The sequence below is a fragment of the Lytechinus variegatus genome, chromosome 4, assembly GCF_018143015.1.
Source record: "Lytechinus variegatus isolate NC3 chromosome 4, Lvar_3.0, whole genome shotgun sequence".
Lineage (NCBI taxonomy): Eukaryota > Metazoa > Echinodermata > Echinoidea > Temnopleuroida > Toxopneustidae > Lytechinus > Lytechinus variegatus.
The window spans coordinates 52,654,989-52,673,908 of record NC_054743.1 but is presented as its reverse complement, the minus strand read 5'-3'; the positions used below and the strand labels follow the sequence as shown (position 1 = coordinate 52,673,908).

The 18,920-nt window shown below is 36.5% G+C and overlaps 1 protein-coding gene across 1 annotated transcript; it reads left to right on the top strand.

Moving 5' to 3' along the window:
• Positions 1 to 962: 962 nt before the first annotated feature.
• On the top strand, positions 963 to 18,920 carry LOC121414311 (protein MIX23-like). The gene is made up of 5 exons (XM_041607445.1): positions 963 to 1,045; positions 10,572 to 10,697; positions 11,423 to 11,569; positions 16,000 to 16,059; positions 16,601 to 18,920. The coding sequence occupies exons 1-5, from the start codon at positions 986 to 988 to the stop codon at positions 16,652 to 16,654; spliced, it is 447 nt and encodes a 148-aa protein (XP_041463379.1). The 5' UTR covers positions 963 to 985; the 3' UTR covers positions 16,655 to 18,920.

Here is an 18,920-nt window from a genome sequence, read left to right as displayed (position 1 = left end):
CCCGCTTTCCTTCCATTTTCCCTATTCATGTTTTTATTTTCTTTCCCCTTTTTCTCCTTTCCTCTTCTTTCTTTCTTAGAGCAAAACAGCTTATTTTGCACCACGTGCATGATATATCACAATAGATCGAATCATTACATTGGATCAAACTTTAATCTAGTTACCGAAATACATAACTATACAAGAAACAGCCATTTCAACTTTTGTTTACCAGAAAGGATAGGGAGTATTGGAGGGCCTTTTATTACAATGCTATTAAACATTGGAATTCCCTTCCTGATGATCCGATGATATAAAGGAAATAGGAAACTTTTTGCATTTTAAGGGGAAATTGAAAGAATATCTCTCACTTGAGAGTCAAAGAGAAGATGCAAATGATATGTTGTACGGTTGATTTCATTCATCATCATCTTCATCATCCGTTAAAGTACAGTCCACCAGGTTGTTGATTTAGCCTGAATACTGACCACGTTCTTTTCTCGTCTCTACCATGCAGGTATTATGTATGTTACATAGTTTGATTGAAGCTTCGATATGTCCTTTCTTTTATTATTTCAATTTCTTTTTTCTTCTATATATTCTAGCTCCTCTTCGTGTTGTTATTGTTGTCGCCGTTTTTTGCCGTTAGCTTCTCCTTATTATTTTTCTTCCTCCTCCTGTTCTTCTTCTATTCCTCCTCCTCTTCCTTCTTTTCTTCTTCTTCGTTATATTCTTGTATTGGTAATAGTAAATCCTGATTTTTTTTTTCTTAATTTTTTAATATATGAATATTATAATTTTACCATTTTATTATCTTAATTCTGTATGTCGAGGACCCCACTGTGGGTCATCCTGTCCTGTTGTTTTAATGATACTGTATGGTGATTTGCCAAATAAAATAAATCAATCAATTCCTTTCTTTCTTTCTAAAATAAAAGCGGGGCTTAATTTCTTTAAATTCAATTCGTTAAATTTCCGAAATACGTCGGATGCGATTTCGTAAATCATGGCGGCGAACAGTCCGAAGTTTACAAACGTGTCTTGCGCAGACTTTGCTCAATTCCAGGTAGGCCTAATACATGTACGAATATTTAAGATGTTTGTGAGAGTGAGGTGATTTGAAAGTGAAATAACAACAAAAGAAAGCAGATGCCTTCATTATCAGCTCAGTTTTGCTTAGAGTCTATGCCTTGCCCTTAGATTAAAATGATCTAGCTGGTACTTACTAGTACTACTAGTCCCATGTGTTGTTACTTATGTTGGAATTTTGTTACTTTGTAGGCCTAGTTGGAATTTTTGTAACCCAGGGAACTCCCGCCCAAACCCACACCAATTCACCTGTGCTACCTTATTAACCCATCAACCTGGTCTCCCATTCAAAGTCAATAATTGTCTGCTCCTTAAATCTCTCTTTTTTCTACATTAAATGCATGACTACCGTTCCAACCTGTTGCTGAATCTGTAATTTACCTGACTGGGAATTGTTCTAGGCCTAGACCCTATTTGTATCTTAGAATCTCCAGAACAGTAGTAGAGGGATCACCTAAGAGAGAGAGCTATGCGTGCGGGAGCCCAGGACCTTCCATGTAATACCATACTCACCTGACTAGCGTGAAGTATGGTCAAAATAATTCTCCGAATACTAAAATAGTTAAAACAGAAATCAAGCACTTACCACGATTATATGGATGAAGGTCTAACGAGTGGCAGTTTCCTGACATCTGGGCACAAACTGGAACCTCAAAAAAATGAAAAGTTCTCTCCTACCCCAGTCTGGATCGGCCATTTTGTTACGATTCATAACAAAAATGGCCGATCGAGACAGGGGTAGAAGGAGAGTATGGTCAATTACACGTAAGGTCCTGGGCTCCCGCCCCGGAGTTCCTGGGTTAGAATTTTTGAAGAGTTTTAAAAGCTGCAAAAGGAGCTAAATCCACTTTTGGCATTTTTCTGTAAAGCAAGTTTTTTTTTTTCAATTCACCACTTTTCTTAGATTGATTAAAGGTAATAAAGGACAAGTCCACCCCAACAAAAAGTTGATTTCATAAATTCAATAAAAAGCCCGGGGGCCACTTACATTGATAAGTGGATACCATGCGCGACCAAAAAAAACACGTAAAAAGGATGTCTTTTTCACGATAGGGCACGTTACGTACGTAACGTGATAAGGGTTTCAAAAACACAAAAATAATGAAAAAAGGGTATCTATTTTGCTAGGACAATTACGTGTTTAGGGTCAAATTTGCGGGGATGATAAAACAAAATTAAAATGTTTTATAAAGGATGAGGTGTAGAAGCTGGGGTCGTACTAAACCAAATAAGCTAAAGCCAGCGGCCGAAGGACCCGTAACAATAAAACATTCCTGTACTTGTTTAGGGGTTCATTTCAGGGAATGTTTGCCAAGAGTATCGTTTTGTTTCCGATACTTGTTAAGGGTAGGGTTTCACTTGCCAATACTTGTTAAAGGGTGCATTTTCAGAATATGGAAATTACGTGTTTAGGTAGACAGGAATAACCGTCGTTTCTGGGGATTTATTCAACAATTTCTGACATTTTACTGTAATCCCCATTCACCGACGGTAAAGTGTCCGTGTGGGCTCCCATTTGTTATAACACCAGCACTTTTGTCCCACCAGAGTCCAAAGTTTGGGGTTATATAACACATCAAGGTTACAATCTAAGGATATGTAAACTACAAATTAAAAATATTTAATTACATGTATTCAATTTTAAAATACGATATAGATGAAAATGCATGAAAATTATATTTTACCGATGTTTAGTTGGGAAAAGCACAGCTCATCGATCCAAATTATGGCAGCCAAACTATGAAATATTTACAAACAAACGGGGAGGGCGTCAACAATATACGAATGTGATATCGATATTGCATTCCACCAGCACACCTACAAGGCAATAATACGATACGATACACTCACGAAGACAAACGATAATAGTTATAATCGCGATATATCGAGACATTAACGATAATGACGTCATTCAAGATGGCAACTTGCAGGAAAAACCGTTAAGGTCGGGAGAAAATGTCTTAGATGACAGATTTCTCAATCATCCAGTGAATTTTTTTTAATAACTCCGGTCCAAGGTATGCAATTACTCAAGTTATTTATATTTCCCTGATAATCAAACTGTATATTTCGCTCAAAAAACAGTTTTAAACCGCGATCTATAAAACGCTAGTTCACTATACGTTGTCTGTAGCCACGGACCCCCAACCTCTTCAGTCTACGTATAGTGAGTGGAGCCAACGTAGTTCAGCGGAACAACCAAAATACAGAGACTGAAGCTTTTGGTCTAGTGTTTAGGGTGCTTTTCGAGACCCAATGGTCGCGCATGGTATCCACTCGTGGATGGAAGTGGCCCCCCGGGATAAAAAGAGAAAAATCCAACAAGCAGCATGCCATAGGACCTAGGCCTACCAGTACCCATACCACTGAAATCTTCATCAAAAGCGGATGTAAAATAAGTTTTCTTCTTCTTGATGATACTCCTCAACGTCCCTATTATAGGAACCACCCGAGGAGGAAATGGGAGTGCGCACTTTGTTTCCCAGTCCTTGTGGCGAGTATACTATAGTTGCCTGTATTCTGAAATTATCGGAGACTGAGATTGATTGGATGTGGGGGGGTAGAGAATTCCAGTCCTTGATGGTGCGTGGAATATATGAGTTCTTAAAGCAATTTGTGCGAGTTGAGAACTGGATGAAAGATTTTCCGGATGTGCATTTGGTAGCTCGAGTCGCTGGACGTAGATAGTCCAACACCGGCAGGGCCAAGTGCCCCCAAGGCCTTGTGCAGTATACCAACCCTCGAAACTTCCCTTCTTGTCGAAAGGAGATCCCATCCTCACCCCTGCGTTAGTTTTGTAGCACTGGTGGTTTGCCTAACCTATTGTCATTACATACCATTCTGGCTGCCCTTCTTTGCACCTTACCAATTTCATGAATATGTTCCTTTGTATATGGGTCCCAAACGCTAGAACTATACTCTAAGATTGGTCGGACTAAAGTTATGTACCGGGTAAGCTGTGAGTTTTGTGCATGATGTCAAGTTACGTTTAATAAAGCCGTTGACTTTATTTGCAGAAGTTGTGATTTTGGAAATATGCTTGTCCCATTTAAGATCTTGGGAGATATTGACACCAATGTATGAATGGTGGGTGGTTTTCTGTAGATCTACGCCACCCAAGTTATATTTGGTTGTGAAAGGTGATCTAGAAGAAGTTATCCTAACAAAACATTTCTCTGGGTTAGGTTTCATTTGCCACTTATTTTCCCATGCAGAAAGTTTGTCCAGGTCATTCTGTAGTCTAGTAGCGTCATTTCGGGATTTGATGGTAGAGTATATGATGCCGTCGTCCGTGTAAAGTCATATAGTTGAGGTCAAGTCGTCTGGTAGGTCATTTACATAGATAATAAACAATAAGGGTCTGAGCACTGTGCCTTGCGGGACGCCTGACTGTACCCTAACCCATTGTGAATATTCCCCCCCCCCCTAATACTACTCTCTGGTATCCTGTAAAAAAGATGAGATCCACTGATTAATCTTCCCATTAATACCATATTGCTTGAGTTTGAGGAGAAGTCGTTGATGGAGCAGTGTCGTAGGCCTTAAAAAAGTTGGTTATTATTATGTTAGTCTGAGTCTGTTTGTCAAAAGAAAGAGAGAGGTCATGCATGGTTTGTATGAGCTGTGTTTCGCAGGAATGTAATTTTCTGAAATCATGCTGACATTTGTTAAGAATATTGTATGATTCAAGATGGCTCATTACATGGGTATGTACCCCATGTTATTGTCAGGGGGTGGGTTGGGTTAGCCAATTAATACGGTAACAGAGCAAACTTTACAGATGCTGCGGGACACCAGATCTGAGCTTCTTCGACTTTATTGAGGTTTACCAAAACCAACGAAATGAAAGGAGTAACAAAAACAACAACCCTGCAATGACAGAAATGAAATAAGATTATCAATAACACCATTTCAAATACATTAGCACTTGCATCACACAATGTACATAATAGACTGCAGATATTGAATACATGGCAAAATATTGATATTCAAAGTGGGGTGTATTCATCTCTATCATTTACTGAAATGATAAAATACATGCATTCCTCAAGAACAGCTTGTAAATATCATTGTTGTAGCTATCTCAAGACTATTTAGTAGTTGTAATCTGCATATTTCTCATATTTAGTCAGATGGCATAAGAAATACATCATACTCTGTATAAATCATAATATTCTATTAAAATAAATCTTTTATACACTAAAATAGAAGAATCTGTGTAATTAATGCCTACCCAAAGTCAGAGGCTACTGGTGGTTGCACACCACCTACATCACCCAAGATACCACAAAGGAGTAACAGCTTCTACATTATTCAGACTCTCAGACTCGAGACTCGATGAGGATCAAATGAGTCGGACCCGCTATAATCAAAAGAAAGCAACAATCGTAACCATAAGATAATCATAACTCCAAGGTTATCATGATAGAATCGCTTAGAATTCCCTGAAGTAATATTGAAACATATCATATTTCTCAAACAATTCTACTACTTTCGGTATGGATAATCATTGGTAATGATATCAACTCACAAATATCTAGTGTTGTCTTTTGCAAGAATGAATAACCAAATTAGTAGAAACCATGTTCATTAATTCCAAAGTTTTGATCAAGACCTAACTAAGTACTTCAAATAGTACTTGAATGATTGAAAAAAGGGAAGAAAAAAAAAATAGAAATAAGAAATGAAAATAATATTATTCAATAAAATTGTTACCGAACTCTTTATACAGTGAGTGGCAAAAATAGTCAATTATGACTTATTGCCAAATAAAAACAAGGAATGGAATGGATGATAGAGCAAGTAGCTTTTTATCGAACAGAGTAAAAAAATGCATGTTTCTGCCTATTAAGCTTAACACAACCATTCTCTACTACATTAGTTCACCCATCTGATACTGCAATTAAAAGAGTAATTTAAGTCAACAAACAAACAATCTGTGTATGCTCAGTAAGCAAAGAAGTCATAGATCCTACTTCTTAGTTCAGAACCGTAATCAGAAATCATCACATATAATATAACAAGACAAGCTAGAAGCATACCTTACTATGGGCGCCGCCATTTTGGAATACAATGTTTACTATAGAACGCCCTCTATGTTATCTTTTAAGTAATCAACTAAAACTTTCGCTTCATATCAACAAGTAATCCTACATTTCTGACCTTTCACATATCAAGTATTACTTATATTCATTCTTCCCAACAATGTCTAGCATGAAAAGTAAACCAGTAAATATTCTCATATTTCGTAAGTTACAACTTATCTTTGAACTTGACCGAGAAACACTCGCTTTGCCAAAGTCATGAAAGTAAAAGTGACTAAATTCAACCTTAAAACAAGTCATTCTTTTCTCATAATTTTGTCCATGATAGTACAGAAACAATTATTAAATAATTACACTTTGCTGTAATTCTATGCAAGAATAAGATAAACGACACTTACATCAGCCCTTTCCCAGGCCTGCTTCGATTGCAGTCCGACCTGCACCAGAACCAGGACGTGCAATAATCTACCCAACGTAAAATGCCAACAAGCAGTGGAGTCGCGGAACCACCCAGAAAATATTCCGCTAAGGATTTGTTAAACTTTGAAACGGCCAATATGAAAAGGATTGAAGTATATATATAATGTTTCACTCAATATTACGAGAAATCAAATCCTTAAAACCCGTAAATTACATAACAAGGATTAGAAAATAACTAGAATTATATTTTTCGAGCGTACATACATCGATCATCGTAACCCTATCTACATGTAGTGATCCGGCCGATCAAGAAAATTCCAAACACCTGTACAAAAATACTATGCAAATTAGGCACATTCTTCTCAGGTAAACTAAATGAAAATTTGACTTTCCGACATTATAATATCTTACAACGTATTCTATTTTATGAAATAGACTTTCTCCTCAGTGTCAAGTGAAACAACGATTAATTCCTCCTCCCTGAACATGTGGAATTAGCATTGCTTAATACTATATGGTTCAGTCAGGTTGTATAATTCAAACAATAAAAAACAAAAGAAATGGTGAGTGATGGACATCATCGACTGACTCATTTGCATGTCACTGAGTTATGCATATCACTGTTTTGTGAAAAATAAGCGAAAAGTTTGAAAGGCCATAACATTATTTTTTTACATCCGATTTCGATGAAATTTTCAGCGTTATGCTACATGTAGTTTGATTTTTCTATATTTATTCAAATCAACATTTTTCTGGTGTGGACTTGATCTTTAAATCATGTCTCCAAATACAGTAGATCGATCTAGATCTACATGTACATTTTGATATCTACCTAGCATTATATCAATATTAAGAATTTTTGAAAATGTTACTTTTCATACCTCAGGGATTTATATTTTATTTATTAGATCATACAAGCTTTCAAGCCAAGTCACATAGAAAATTTCTATTTTTTATATATTTAATTTGCTGTTGCTATAGATGATTTCAAAAAAGTGTAATCGCCATTGATGAATAATAATCTTTGAGGAGGTTTTCGAAAGGTACATGTATTACATTTATTAGACCAAAAAGCTTTAGTCTCTGTATTTCTTCTTCTTCTTCCAGTCTGGTACAGTCCGCCACTGGTATACTATCATACCTTGTGCTTGTCAAATACTGAGTGTACGGTGCAAGTAAAAAATATTTCTAAAATGGACTGTATATGCAGCTAAAAAAAAAGAGACTGAAGCTTAACGAAACTTGACACAGCGCACCTTCAGCTTGAAAAGCTCCAATGAGGTGCAGTGGACAGCGACAGTCGGTAATAAGTTCCACAGTCTGATAGCATCTGGGTTAAATGATGTCTTGCATAGGGAACCTGGAGTTTATATGGATTTCCACAAGTGTGTGGCGCTGTTACTGGAATGAGATTGGTGGCCAGCAGATCAACCGAGTCATGGAGTATGCTGTATATCATATAAACTTTCTGCTGGGCCCTCCTCTCTTGTAGACTTGGCCACTGAAGCTGATGCAGCATAGATATTACACTGCTTGTGTGGTGGTAGTCATCTAGGATGAAATGGGCATAACGCCTCTGTACTATTTCTAATTTTATGATGTTCTCTTGTGTGGATGGGTCCCAAATTACTGCAGCACGCTCCAAGACGGAGTATCATTACCCAGGGAGCTCCAGCCCGCTTCGTGGGCCGGAGCCCAGGAATCGTCCGTGTAATACTAGTCAAACATTTACTCTCCAAAATGGGGTAGAATGTGGTCGCAATATCACTCCAAATAAAAGGGAAAAAATAAATTATGCACCTACCTCGATTATATGGATGAAGGTCTATCATTACACAGAATCCTGACATCGAGGCACAAATTGGACCCTAAAAGAAAGTAAAATTTCTGTCTCGTTTGTTCTCCTTTTGTCAAAATTGACAACAAACTGGCATATCGATACCAAAACGAATGCGACATGGATAGTCGTCTAACTTTTCATTTTTTTGAGGGTCCAGTTTGTGCCTCGATGTCAGGATTCTGACATCAAAAGTCAGAAAGCCTTGATGCAAGCATAACTCAATGAATGTAGAGGGCAGCAAAATAATGCTGCCAGTTTTTCCTCTACGGCAGAAAAAATCAGAGTATAAATGATGCCCTGAATATACTCATAATAGAAATATTAAAACATAATATAGATTAGCAAAAAAAATAGCCATTTCGATTTTTTGTCTCACCTGCATAGCAGAGTGAGACTATACATGAAGGCGCCGCTTTTCCGATGGCGGCGGCGGCGTCAACATCAAATCTTAACCTGAGATTAAGTTTTTGAAATGACATAACTTAGAAAGTATATAGACCTAGTTAATGAAACTTGGCCATAAGGTTAATCAAGTATTACTGAACATCCTATTAGAGTTTCATGTCACATGACCAAGGTCAAAGGTCATTTAGGGTCAATGAACTTAGACCATGTTGGAGGAATCAACATCGAAATCTTAACCTGAGGTTAAGTTTTTGAAATGTCATCATAACTTAGAAAATATATGGACCTAGTTCATGAAACTTGGACATAAGGTTAACCAATTATCACTGAACATCCTGCGTGAGTTTTATGTCACATGACCAAGGTCAAAGGTCATTTAGGGTCAATGAACTTTGGCTGAATTGGGGGTATCTGAATTCCCATCATAACTTTGAAAGTTTATGGATCTGATTCATGAAAGATGGGCATAATAGTAATCAAGCATCACTAAACATTTTGTGCAAGTTTCAGGGTCTCATGATTAAGGTCAAAGGTCATTGAACTTTGGCCAATTGGGTGTATCTGTTGAATTACCATCATAACTTTGAAAGTTTATGGATCTGATTCATGAATCTTGGACATAAGAATAATCAAGTATCACTGAACATCCTGTGCGAGTTTCAGGTCACATGATCAAGGTCAAAGGTCATGTAAGGTCAATGAACTTTGGCCATGTTGGGTTTTTTTTTGTTGGATAACCATATCTCTGTAAGTTTATTGGTCTAGTTCATAAAAAGTGGACATAAGAGTAACCATGTATCACTGAACATCTTGTGCGAGTTAGAGTAGTTTTCAAAGTCAGCACTGCTGCTATTGAACCGCGTGATGCAGGTGAGACGGCCAGAGGCATTTCACTTGTCATTCTTTAAACATGGTTATCTAGATGAAACAAACTTGCCAAATTACACTATGCTGAAGTGTTTGAAAATACTAATACATGAATATGATCTTGTTACTTGATATATAAATAGCGTAGGACTGTTATTTTGACATTTTGTTTCCTTTAATAGTTTAGTTATTTACAGTTCAAGCTTTGGTATTTAGTTCAGCTTTGTTTACATTCCTGATGCTTCTGTTGTCATCCATTTACATTTGACTTTCAACCTACTTCTCCTGTCATTCCTTTCCTATTCAGATGTGTTCATTCATTACATTCCCACATCTGATTCTTTTGTTCAACATTCTTATTATGTAATCATCCGAACATCTTATTCATCTCCATCCTCTATCTCTTATTGGTTATTTTTATGAATTAGACTTTTCCACTTTCAGTTGGCTCCTCCATTCTCTTAATTTTCATCGGTTGATTTTGTGTAATTTAAATATACATGTATGCTAATTTTGTATTGCCATTATGAGTTTAGCTGAGGCAATTTAGCCAAGCAAATAAACAGTGCACTACCAGACTACATAGAGTTAAGTTCTATTTTGTTCCCGTGTCTTTCAAGTTAAGTTCCCTCTTCTCATCTCCGTTTGCTTCTGTTTGATGTGTGATTGAGCTTATGTTACTCCCTCCTTCAGTTAAACATTTATTTTCCCCCATAAACTATATCAATTTTTCAACCCCACAATAGGAAAAATGACTGTAGAAACTCAGAAAATTTGTTGAAATTTTCATAAACATCTTACCACAAAAGCATGAAAATGAAAAATTTGCTCCATGCTCACTCTTAAATGATCACATTCTAATGTATATAAATATTTGTTTAATTTCCATTTTATTGCAATTGATTCTCATTTCATTGACTCACTAGGAAGCACTTAGAGAAATGCGGATGATAGACGATAAAATTATCTACAACCTCAACAAAGTGGTCCCAACAACATCTTTCAAAGGCCAAGTAGATGCCAGCCAGAAATGTGAGGGATTCTATAATGAGGTAATGGTATAAATCATATTCTAAACAGGTCCTCAAAACTTTGATATTTATAAGTATAATGTAGCTTATAATGCATAGCTGAAGAACAATAAAACTTGCTATCAGCATAGGGAACAAATACTGTATATACTCAGGGTCAGGGACTAAGGCCATGCTTAAAAATGGGCATTGTGGTGTGCTCCTGTAATCTAAGGTATGTGGGGGAAGTTACATGTACAAATTGATGCAAAGGTTTGAGGTTCAAGCCTGGGATTAGTGCAGCACAATGTGGGTAAATTTCTTGTTGAAGGGAAACACACCATGGTTTGGAATCAAACTCACATCCCACAGTGTGACCATGAATAGGAAATTGTTGATTGTTGTCATTTTTAGGAGCTAAGAAAGTTCATTTTGTCCTGATCCAAAAGAAAAGCAAGACCCCCTCTCCCCCTGATCTGCCATGGTGTCATAGAAAAGAAAAATAGTTCTCTATTTGCACTAAATATGAAATAAGTTGAGACTAATATTTGAAATGCAAGCTTAAGATTGGTTTCCCAAAGATTTCCAGCATTGATCTGTCAAAAATTTGGTATCGACTTCTTCCTAAGTTCTTGGGGAAGTATCAGTGGCAAAGATTTGTATTCATGTGAATTTCTATCAAAAATCAAATTATCCAACATCAGATAAACAGCACTTTTTGAATAATCATTACTATTCTAATCATTTCTTCTTTTTTCCTCTACTAGTTGACGTCGGCATATAGCAGTCGAGAAAGAGTTATCAAGAGATGTATATCAGAAGTTTCTACTTCCATCAACCACCTCAAGAAACAAAAAGACCAAACTCCAGATGACTTTAAGATCATGAAAGATCTTAGGAAACAACAGAGAGAGGTAATATTGATCAGCTCTTTGGTTTTTGTCTCACCTGCGAAGCAAAGTGAGACTATAGGCGCCGCTTTTCCGACGGCGGCGGCGGCGTCAACATCAAATCTTAACCTGAGGTTAAGTTTTTGAAATGACGTCATAACTTAGAAAGTATATGGACCTAGTTAATAAAACTTGGCCATAAGGTTAATCAAGTATTACTGAACATCCTATTAGAGTTTCATGTCACATGACCAAGGTCAAAGGTCATTTAGGGTCAATGAACTTAGACCATGTTGGAGGAATCAACATCGAAATCTTAACCTGAGGTTAAGTTTTTGAAATGTCATCATAACTTAGAAAATATATGGACCTAGTTCATGAAACTTGGACATAAGGTTAATCAAGTATCACTGAACATCCTGCATGAGTTTCACGTCACATGACCAAGGTCAAAGGTCATTTAGGGTCAATGAACTTTGGCCAAATTGGGGATATCTGTTGAATTCCCATCATAACTTTGAAAGTTTATTGGTCTAGTTCATTAAACTTGGACATTAGAGTAATCAAGTATCACTGAACATCCTGTGCGCATTTCAGGTCACATGATTAAGGTCAAAGGTCATTTAGGGTCAATGAACTTTGGCCGAATCGGGGGTATCTGTTGAATTACCATCATAACTTTGAAAGTTTATTGGTCTAGTTCATTAAACTTGGACATTAGAGTAATCAAGTATCACTGAACATCCTGTGCGCATTTCAGGTCACATGACCAAGGTCAAAGGTCAATGAACTTTGGCCGAATTGGGTGTATCTGTTGAATTACCATCATAACTTTGAAAGTTTATGGATCTGATTCATGAAACTTGTACATAAGAGTAATCAAGTATCACTGAACATCCTGTTCGAGTTTCAGGTCACATGATCAAGGTCAAAGGTCATGTAAGGTCAATGAACTTTGGCCATGTTGGGGTTTTTTGGTGAATAACCATCATATCTCTGTAAGTTTATTGGTCTAGTTCATAAAAAGTGGACATAAGAGTAACCATGTATCACTGAACATCTTGTGCGAGTTAGAGTAGTATTCAAAGTCAGCACTGCTGCTATATTGAACCGCGTGATGCAGGTGAGACGGCCAGAGGCATTCCACTTGTTTTTAGAAAACCTGTTCTTACTGAGATGGGTATACTTATAGTGTATTTCGCATCAGCAGCTGTTTTGTGGAATAATCTACCAGAATATCTTAGGAATATAACAGCATGAACAGTTCAGAAAGAGTTTGAAAACACATTTATTTAGCATTTTGTAGACAATTGCTGTAGGAACCCAGTGCTCTCCTCTCCATCTCAATTTGTAATAGAGAATTGCAATTTTGCCTATGTATTTTGCGCTATACAAAAACGTTTCATTATATGTTCTACAGAAACCCTGTTCATACATAGAGGGCTACACTCATCACCGCTTTGTCCTCAGAGGGGGGAGGTACTCAATTATAACATGATGTGCCTCGCCAAAGTCAGTGGTAGGGGTCTCTGGAACTAAATCTTGGTCTTAAAATGGGGGTCTCTGGAATGGCTCTTGGATTAACGATTGCTGAAAATGTAATGCTCTGGAACTAACCACATCAAAAAAGGGGATCTCCAGAACTCATAAGATCGTAGGCATAGCATTGTAGCGGCTACAGTGTAGCACTTGGCTGTGTTAAAACATGCGGGCATCTTGCTAGATTCACATCGGGCTAGCGCTATCTAGCTGCGGACGTGGGGAGCTTCGGCAGCCCAGCATATATGGCTCTGCGCCGATCGAGCTCGCAGCTCCGACCGGCTGAATAGTCCATGATGGGCACACACTGGAACGAAAAATTAGGAATTTCTATGGCTTTCTGAATTGTTGATACTCTGGAACAGAAATTTAGGTTGAAAATGGGGTCCGAACCTACACATACATATTATACATCAGCCCTTTTATAGAAACCCTGTTCATACAGAGAGAGGTATACTTATCAGCCCTTTGTCCCATAAAAGCACTGTTCATATATTCCAGTTATACACAAAATCACTGCAAATATTTTTATTTTACTAATGTAATCCTTTTGATGGCATATTAGATATATAAATGGAAGCAAGTGAATTATTACTTTTCTCCTTCCTTTTCAAAGAGTATTTTGCCGATAGGACCCTCAATAAAATTTTTCTTCTTGCTCAGACTTTCTAAAAAATAACCATGATACTGCTCAGATTTTATTTAAACACACTTGCCAAAGTCATTTCTTTGACTTTCCCTTACAGGATAACTTCCTATGTGACAAAGGTATACCACTTGACTGCATAGCACGTAATATTACGTGCTGGGCGAGTGTACGATCTGTGCGAGGCACGTAATATTACGTGCTTTACGGTCTATCTTCTGTTTGAGGCGTCAGCACCAATACCCCTACGATAAAAACAGCGTGTGTATGTGACACGTTGGAAGTGACTTTTTAAATTATTTAACTACTGCTGCTTGACACCTAATAAGGAATACTTAAAAACTGAGGATTACAGTTATGAAAGATTTAATCAATCCTTTTCAATATTTCTTTTGTTTTCTTTTAACAATAATTGTACAAGAAAATATACATAGACGTGGGTTATGGATAACAAAATATAACTTAACTTAATGGTAATCGTTGATGTGAGCCCCCATCATCCTATCTGGTCTGACATGCCCCACTTGGCCCTGGTGGTCGGTCCAGTTCCTGGCCTCCGCAGGTTGCGATGTCTCTTCCACTCGGCCTTCGCATACTGTGTTACCCCTCGATGAGTAGCCCCCAGATAAGAGAGATGTGACTTCAACGAATGTGACTTCAACGAATTAGTGGACGAGATCGAGCCCCCAATGATGACATGAATTTTTACCAGTCATGTCGGTGGAGAACCGGCGGCAGCTTGGGTCGTTATCTCGTCACCGACGTAGTCCCTCAGTTTTAACTTAAAACTGCCTACACGAACATCTGTAGTCTATTCTGGCTTAGGTGGTTCTCCCTGAATTACTAAAATTGACCTCCTAATATACCCTACCGTTACTAGGAATAACTACAATTTCTATAAAGTAATTCAAAGGATTTCAATACCAGATGAGTGCATAAAGCAACACATTCTTATTAATAAAAGACACTTCCTGTGTATCTATACATCTACACTCATCAATGCTAGATCACTTTTGGTATTTACGACACCTGTATGAAAATGCTTCGCCTAATAAGAAATATTTCTAACACCTGTATAAAATATGAGATAAACCTGGTACACTTGTACTCCTAAGAGGGGTATCAAGTGTTTCCAATGCTTGCATTTAAAACATTCAAAACATATGTACATATACAATTGTCTATTGGCCTATCCTAACTTGGACCAAGTAAATATTTTAAACTTGTTTTGAACTGAAACATTCTATAATTAAATTTCTTTCCTGACAGTATGTCAAATTTTAGACCATGGACACCAGATGGCGCTCTTCCACAAAAGTTTTCTAAACTATTGCAGTGATTTATAAATGTTTGTATTCACTTTTCCATAGTGATAGTGTATGACGCTCAGTTCAAAATGGCGACTCGCAGTGGAGAAGTGAAACATAAGGATTTAGACAAAACTTTTGACGATAGGAGTGATAAATTTAGTGAAAGATCTGGGTCAGAATGGGAGGATGATTTTTTAATGGATGTTGGAAATAGTGATGAGGAAAGTGATGTGATTATTTAGAATTTGTTCCCCCAAGTTGCTGTTGGTTGTAGTCCCAAATTATAGTCCCATTCAGTAGCACCAGGGGGGTCAGTGCACATTACAGCCTATAGCAGTCAAGTGGTTAAAGAGGTCTGAACATTAAAAATTTGGGGTTCATGTGCATATTTTCAAACTATCAGCACTTTCGTTGGAGCGAACATGCTTTTAAAAACAAAACAAACATGTGCCAAAAGGCTTGTATCTACAAAAAGACAAATTCTGCACCACTATCCAATTTAATCAAAATTGATATCATATTCGTCATACATCGCAGCACTGCAGAGTAAAGTATTCTGAAGGGGTAGAGGCGTTTTAGAAGTTGGTCCATAGATTATTTTCAGCTAATATCTTTGTAAATTTACCCATCAAGATTTGCTGTTAGAGTGCCGATAACTAGAAAAATTAGCTGATACCTGTAACCTGTAGCTGATTACTTACCTGTTCACTGATTGTGACGTCAATGTGCGTGACGTAAAATATGCGTAGATAGGGATGCGCACAAACATAACTGGGGAACGTCCTTAAAATTAAACCTCATTTTGACTTTTCTGAATAGTCAAAATAATTAATGAGTCTCAATAAATTGCTCTATTGATAAAAACTCTAATTTTCATTCACTTATAGTGTGATTTTCTTCTATGTCATTAGTAATGTACTCCCTCTCTCTCTCTCTCTCTCTCTCTCTTTTTTAAATAGTTAAGACTTATGCAATCGGAACTAAACATAGAAGAAGTTGTCAAAGACAGAACACTAAAGGTATGTATGTATCACAATATTACCACATTGTAAAGTTAGGAATTTATCATTACTTATAGGTAGTCATCAACATGTGGAATGTACATGTATACAAGTTTACCCTGCAACTGCAATGAATAAATTAAATAAAAATATTACTAAAAGTTGCAATAAATTTTCATTTTGTCAAATCAGAGGGAAAAATCATCCCATTTCTTAATACAGATTACAAGGAATAGATTCTATGTTTGTTAACACAGGATTTATACTAGTAATGGTGCTTATCAAATAAAATGAATGATATAGTGCTAGATTTGATGTTTAGTACACTAAATAATACAAAGTTAGAATCATAGAAAATGAAAATGAAGGTCTTATTGTAGAGATACATGTAATAATATTTGTGTATTGAGTGGACTTGTTACTGGGTCCATTCATATCTATTATTTGTTTGGATATAGACAAAGGGCTCAATTTGGCTAGTGTAGTACAGTCATCATAGGGGAAATGTTACATTTTTCACACTAGTTCAAACACATTTCATTTCTATATTTTTTTCCAGGTATTCCATGAGAAATGTAGAAGCCATTATGTGCCACCAAAGGACTCGTTATGACAAAAGCAGGTTAGATATATGGGAATAGGGCTTCAAATAACTTTAAACCATTTATACTGGGTTTAATCATTATTCCAATGATGATTGTGAATTTACCATGTTGCACAAGGCATACCAGTGCAATCGGGATTGTGAGCAAAGGGAATGGGAGGTGGCATTCATCTACACTAAAATGATGATCCAAATGTTGTCATCAGGGCAGACAAGACTTCAATTTGGTAGAAATACAATTATTTTATTGTATTGTGTGGTTGGGGATAATGACATCACTGCCAAAACAGAGTTGATGGTTTTGTATAGATCTCTAATTTATTTTGAATTTGGATCAAAATTTTGGATGTGGCGTCTTAAATAAACGACCTGTAACTTTTCTGTGTCCTGTGTGAAGGCCTTGGTCGTCAAGATGAATTCTTGGTATATACTTGAGAGACTCACTGCTGTAAAACTGACAGCACCAAGTAATAGAACAATTGAAAGTGTGAGGAGACTGACCATGGACTCACCCATATGATTTATCTTTAAAATTTGAAATGCAATCAAAATTAGTTTTTAAAGAAATTATTAATAGATAATACACTTACAGTTAAACTTTACCAGAAAACCTGTCCTTATACCATGGTCACATTTGTTCTACGGCGAGTTGAAAACAGCCGTTTTAACATTTTTTGTCCAACTACATATAGCTGATTTGAATCAAAATTAATAAAACGGCTGTTTCCTACTCGCCGTACGGCTGCCGTAGAGCAAATGTGATCAAGGTATTAGTAGCCATCAAAATTGTCTCCCATTAAAAAGGAACATGTAACCTGTTAATGAAGGACACCTATCTACATTGGCCACTTTTGTTATTCCTTAGGTGGCCATAATAGACAAGTTTTACTGTCTGATGGAAATATTGATTGTCATAGGTTTCTGTTAGATTTCATACAATACCTCAGTAGTTTTTGTGATTTGCAGATTCCTACAAAATAATCAGTAAATCACAATACTCTTGTGGAATAGGTGCAAGTATGGGCACCCACAAAAAAATGATCGGACTATATAGTGACTCATCTAATGTGTCCCACTCCTAACCCTGAATATTTTAGGTTATGGACAGAACTTGTATGCTGGTAGAGGGTCTTTGAAAAGCCAATACAAACTCTATAGGATCACATGTATTATCAAGGAAATAGGGTTTTCTAGAAATGAATTAGCCATTCTTTATCAGTACATTGTTTTGTATTTTGTGTTTTTATATCGTTTGAAAGGAAAATAATGCTTCCATATAATATTACCAAGAATAGTAATGCATATTCAGTGATGTAATGCCATACAAAGCACAGATTTTGTTTCTAGATTTTGTTGTTGTTGAATTTTCACCAAACCTGACAGTGGTTCACACAATAGAGAAATGATCATTACGACATTGATATGTTATGAAATTCCTTATTATATTGATCACTCATAACTTTTTATTCTAATATTCTGTGTAATTTCAGATGTATGAAGTGACATACTTCAGGATGTATATTTTACTCTTTTTTTTTAGTTGTAAGTTTTTCATCATCATGTTCTACCGACCAATCAGCAATTGGTAGATTTAGAAATGTAACCTACACGTAAACAAGTAAATCATCCTGAAAAGTTGAAAATCTCTTTTTCCTCATTTTGTAAGTTTTTCTAGCTGTCATTTTAATGTGCTTTTGTATTTTGTATGAATACCATGTCCACCTTATAATGTCTACAATGGCTATCCCTCTCAAAGCTGAGATCCTTATAAGCAAGATTTTCACTCATTGTTGACTACTCTGTCTGTACAGACCTTTAATTGAAGCAGCCATAGTGATTCTAGTCTTGCTACTTCAGACTCTACATCATGCACTTTGAAAACAAATGGGTCTGTACCTGCAGACTAGTACCCCCATTGGTTGAAAGAATTCTATGTTGTCTGGCTTAATCACATTATTTACATCAATTCATGCCAATCTTTCATGTTTATATAAAGTTCATATAATTGAAATGTCATGATGTCATTGTTATACTGGTAACAATAAAAAGTCCAGGTAATTTTACAATGTTATTGTAAATGCCCTAGTCAAATAGATTTCTGTAGTTTAAAGAGAGAGATATGACTTTGATTCACTGTTTTTGTGATCCGTAGACTCTCTTGTAATTTCATGCCTTGGACAATTATTGATGGTTGTTTATTAATGACAACATCAATTGTTAAAATGTTCAACCACATATGGTTGTCTTAATATGTGATGATATATTAAAGATTTTT

Coding starts and splice junctions, on each gene's coding strand:
- LOC121414311 (XM_041607445.1), top strand. CDS start 986: ATGGCGGCGAACAGTCCGAAGTTTACAAACGTGTCTTGCGCAGACTTT. Junction 10,698..11,422: donor GTGAGGGATTCTATAATGAG/GTAATGGTATAA, acceptor TTCCTCTACTAG/TTGACGTCGGCATATAGCAG. Junction 16,060..16,600: donor TCAAAGACAGAACACTAAAG/GTATGTATGTAT, acceptor ATTTTTTTCCAG/GTATTCCATGAGAAATGTAG.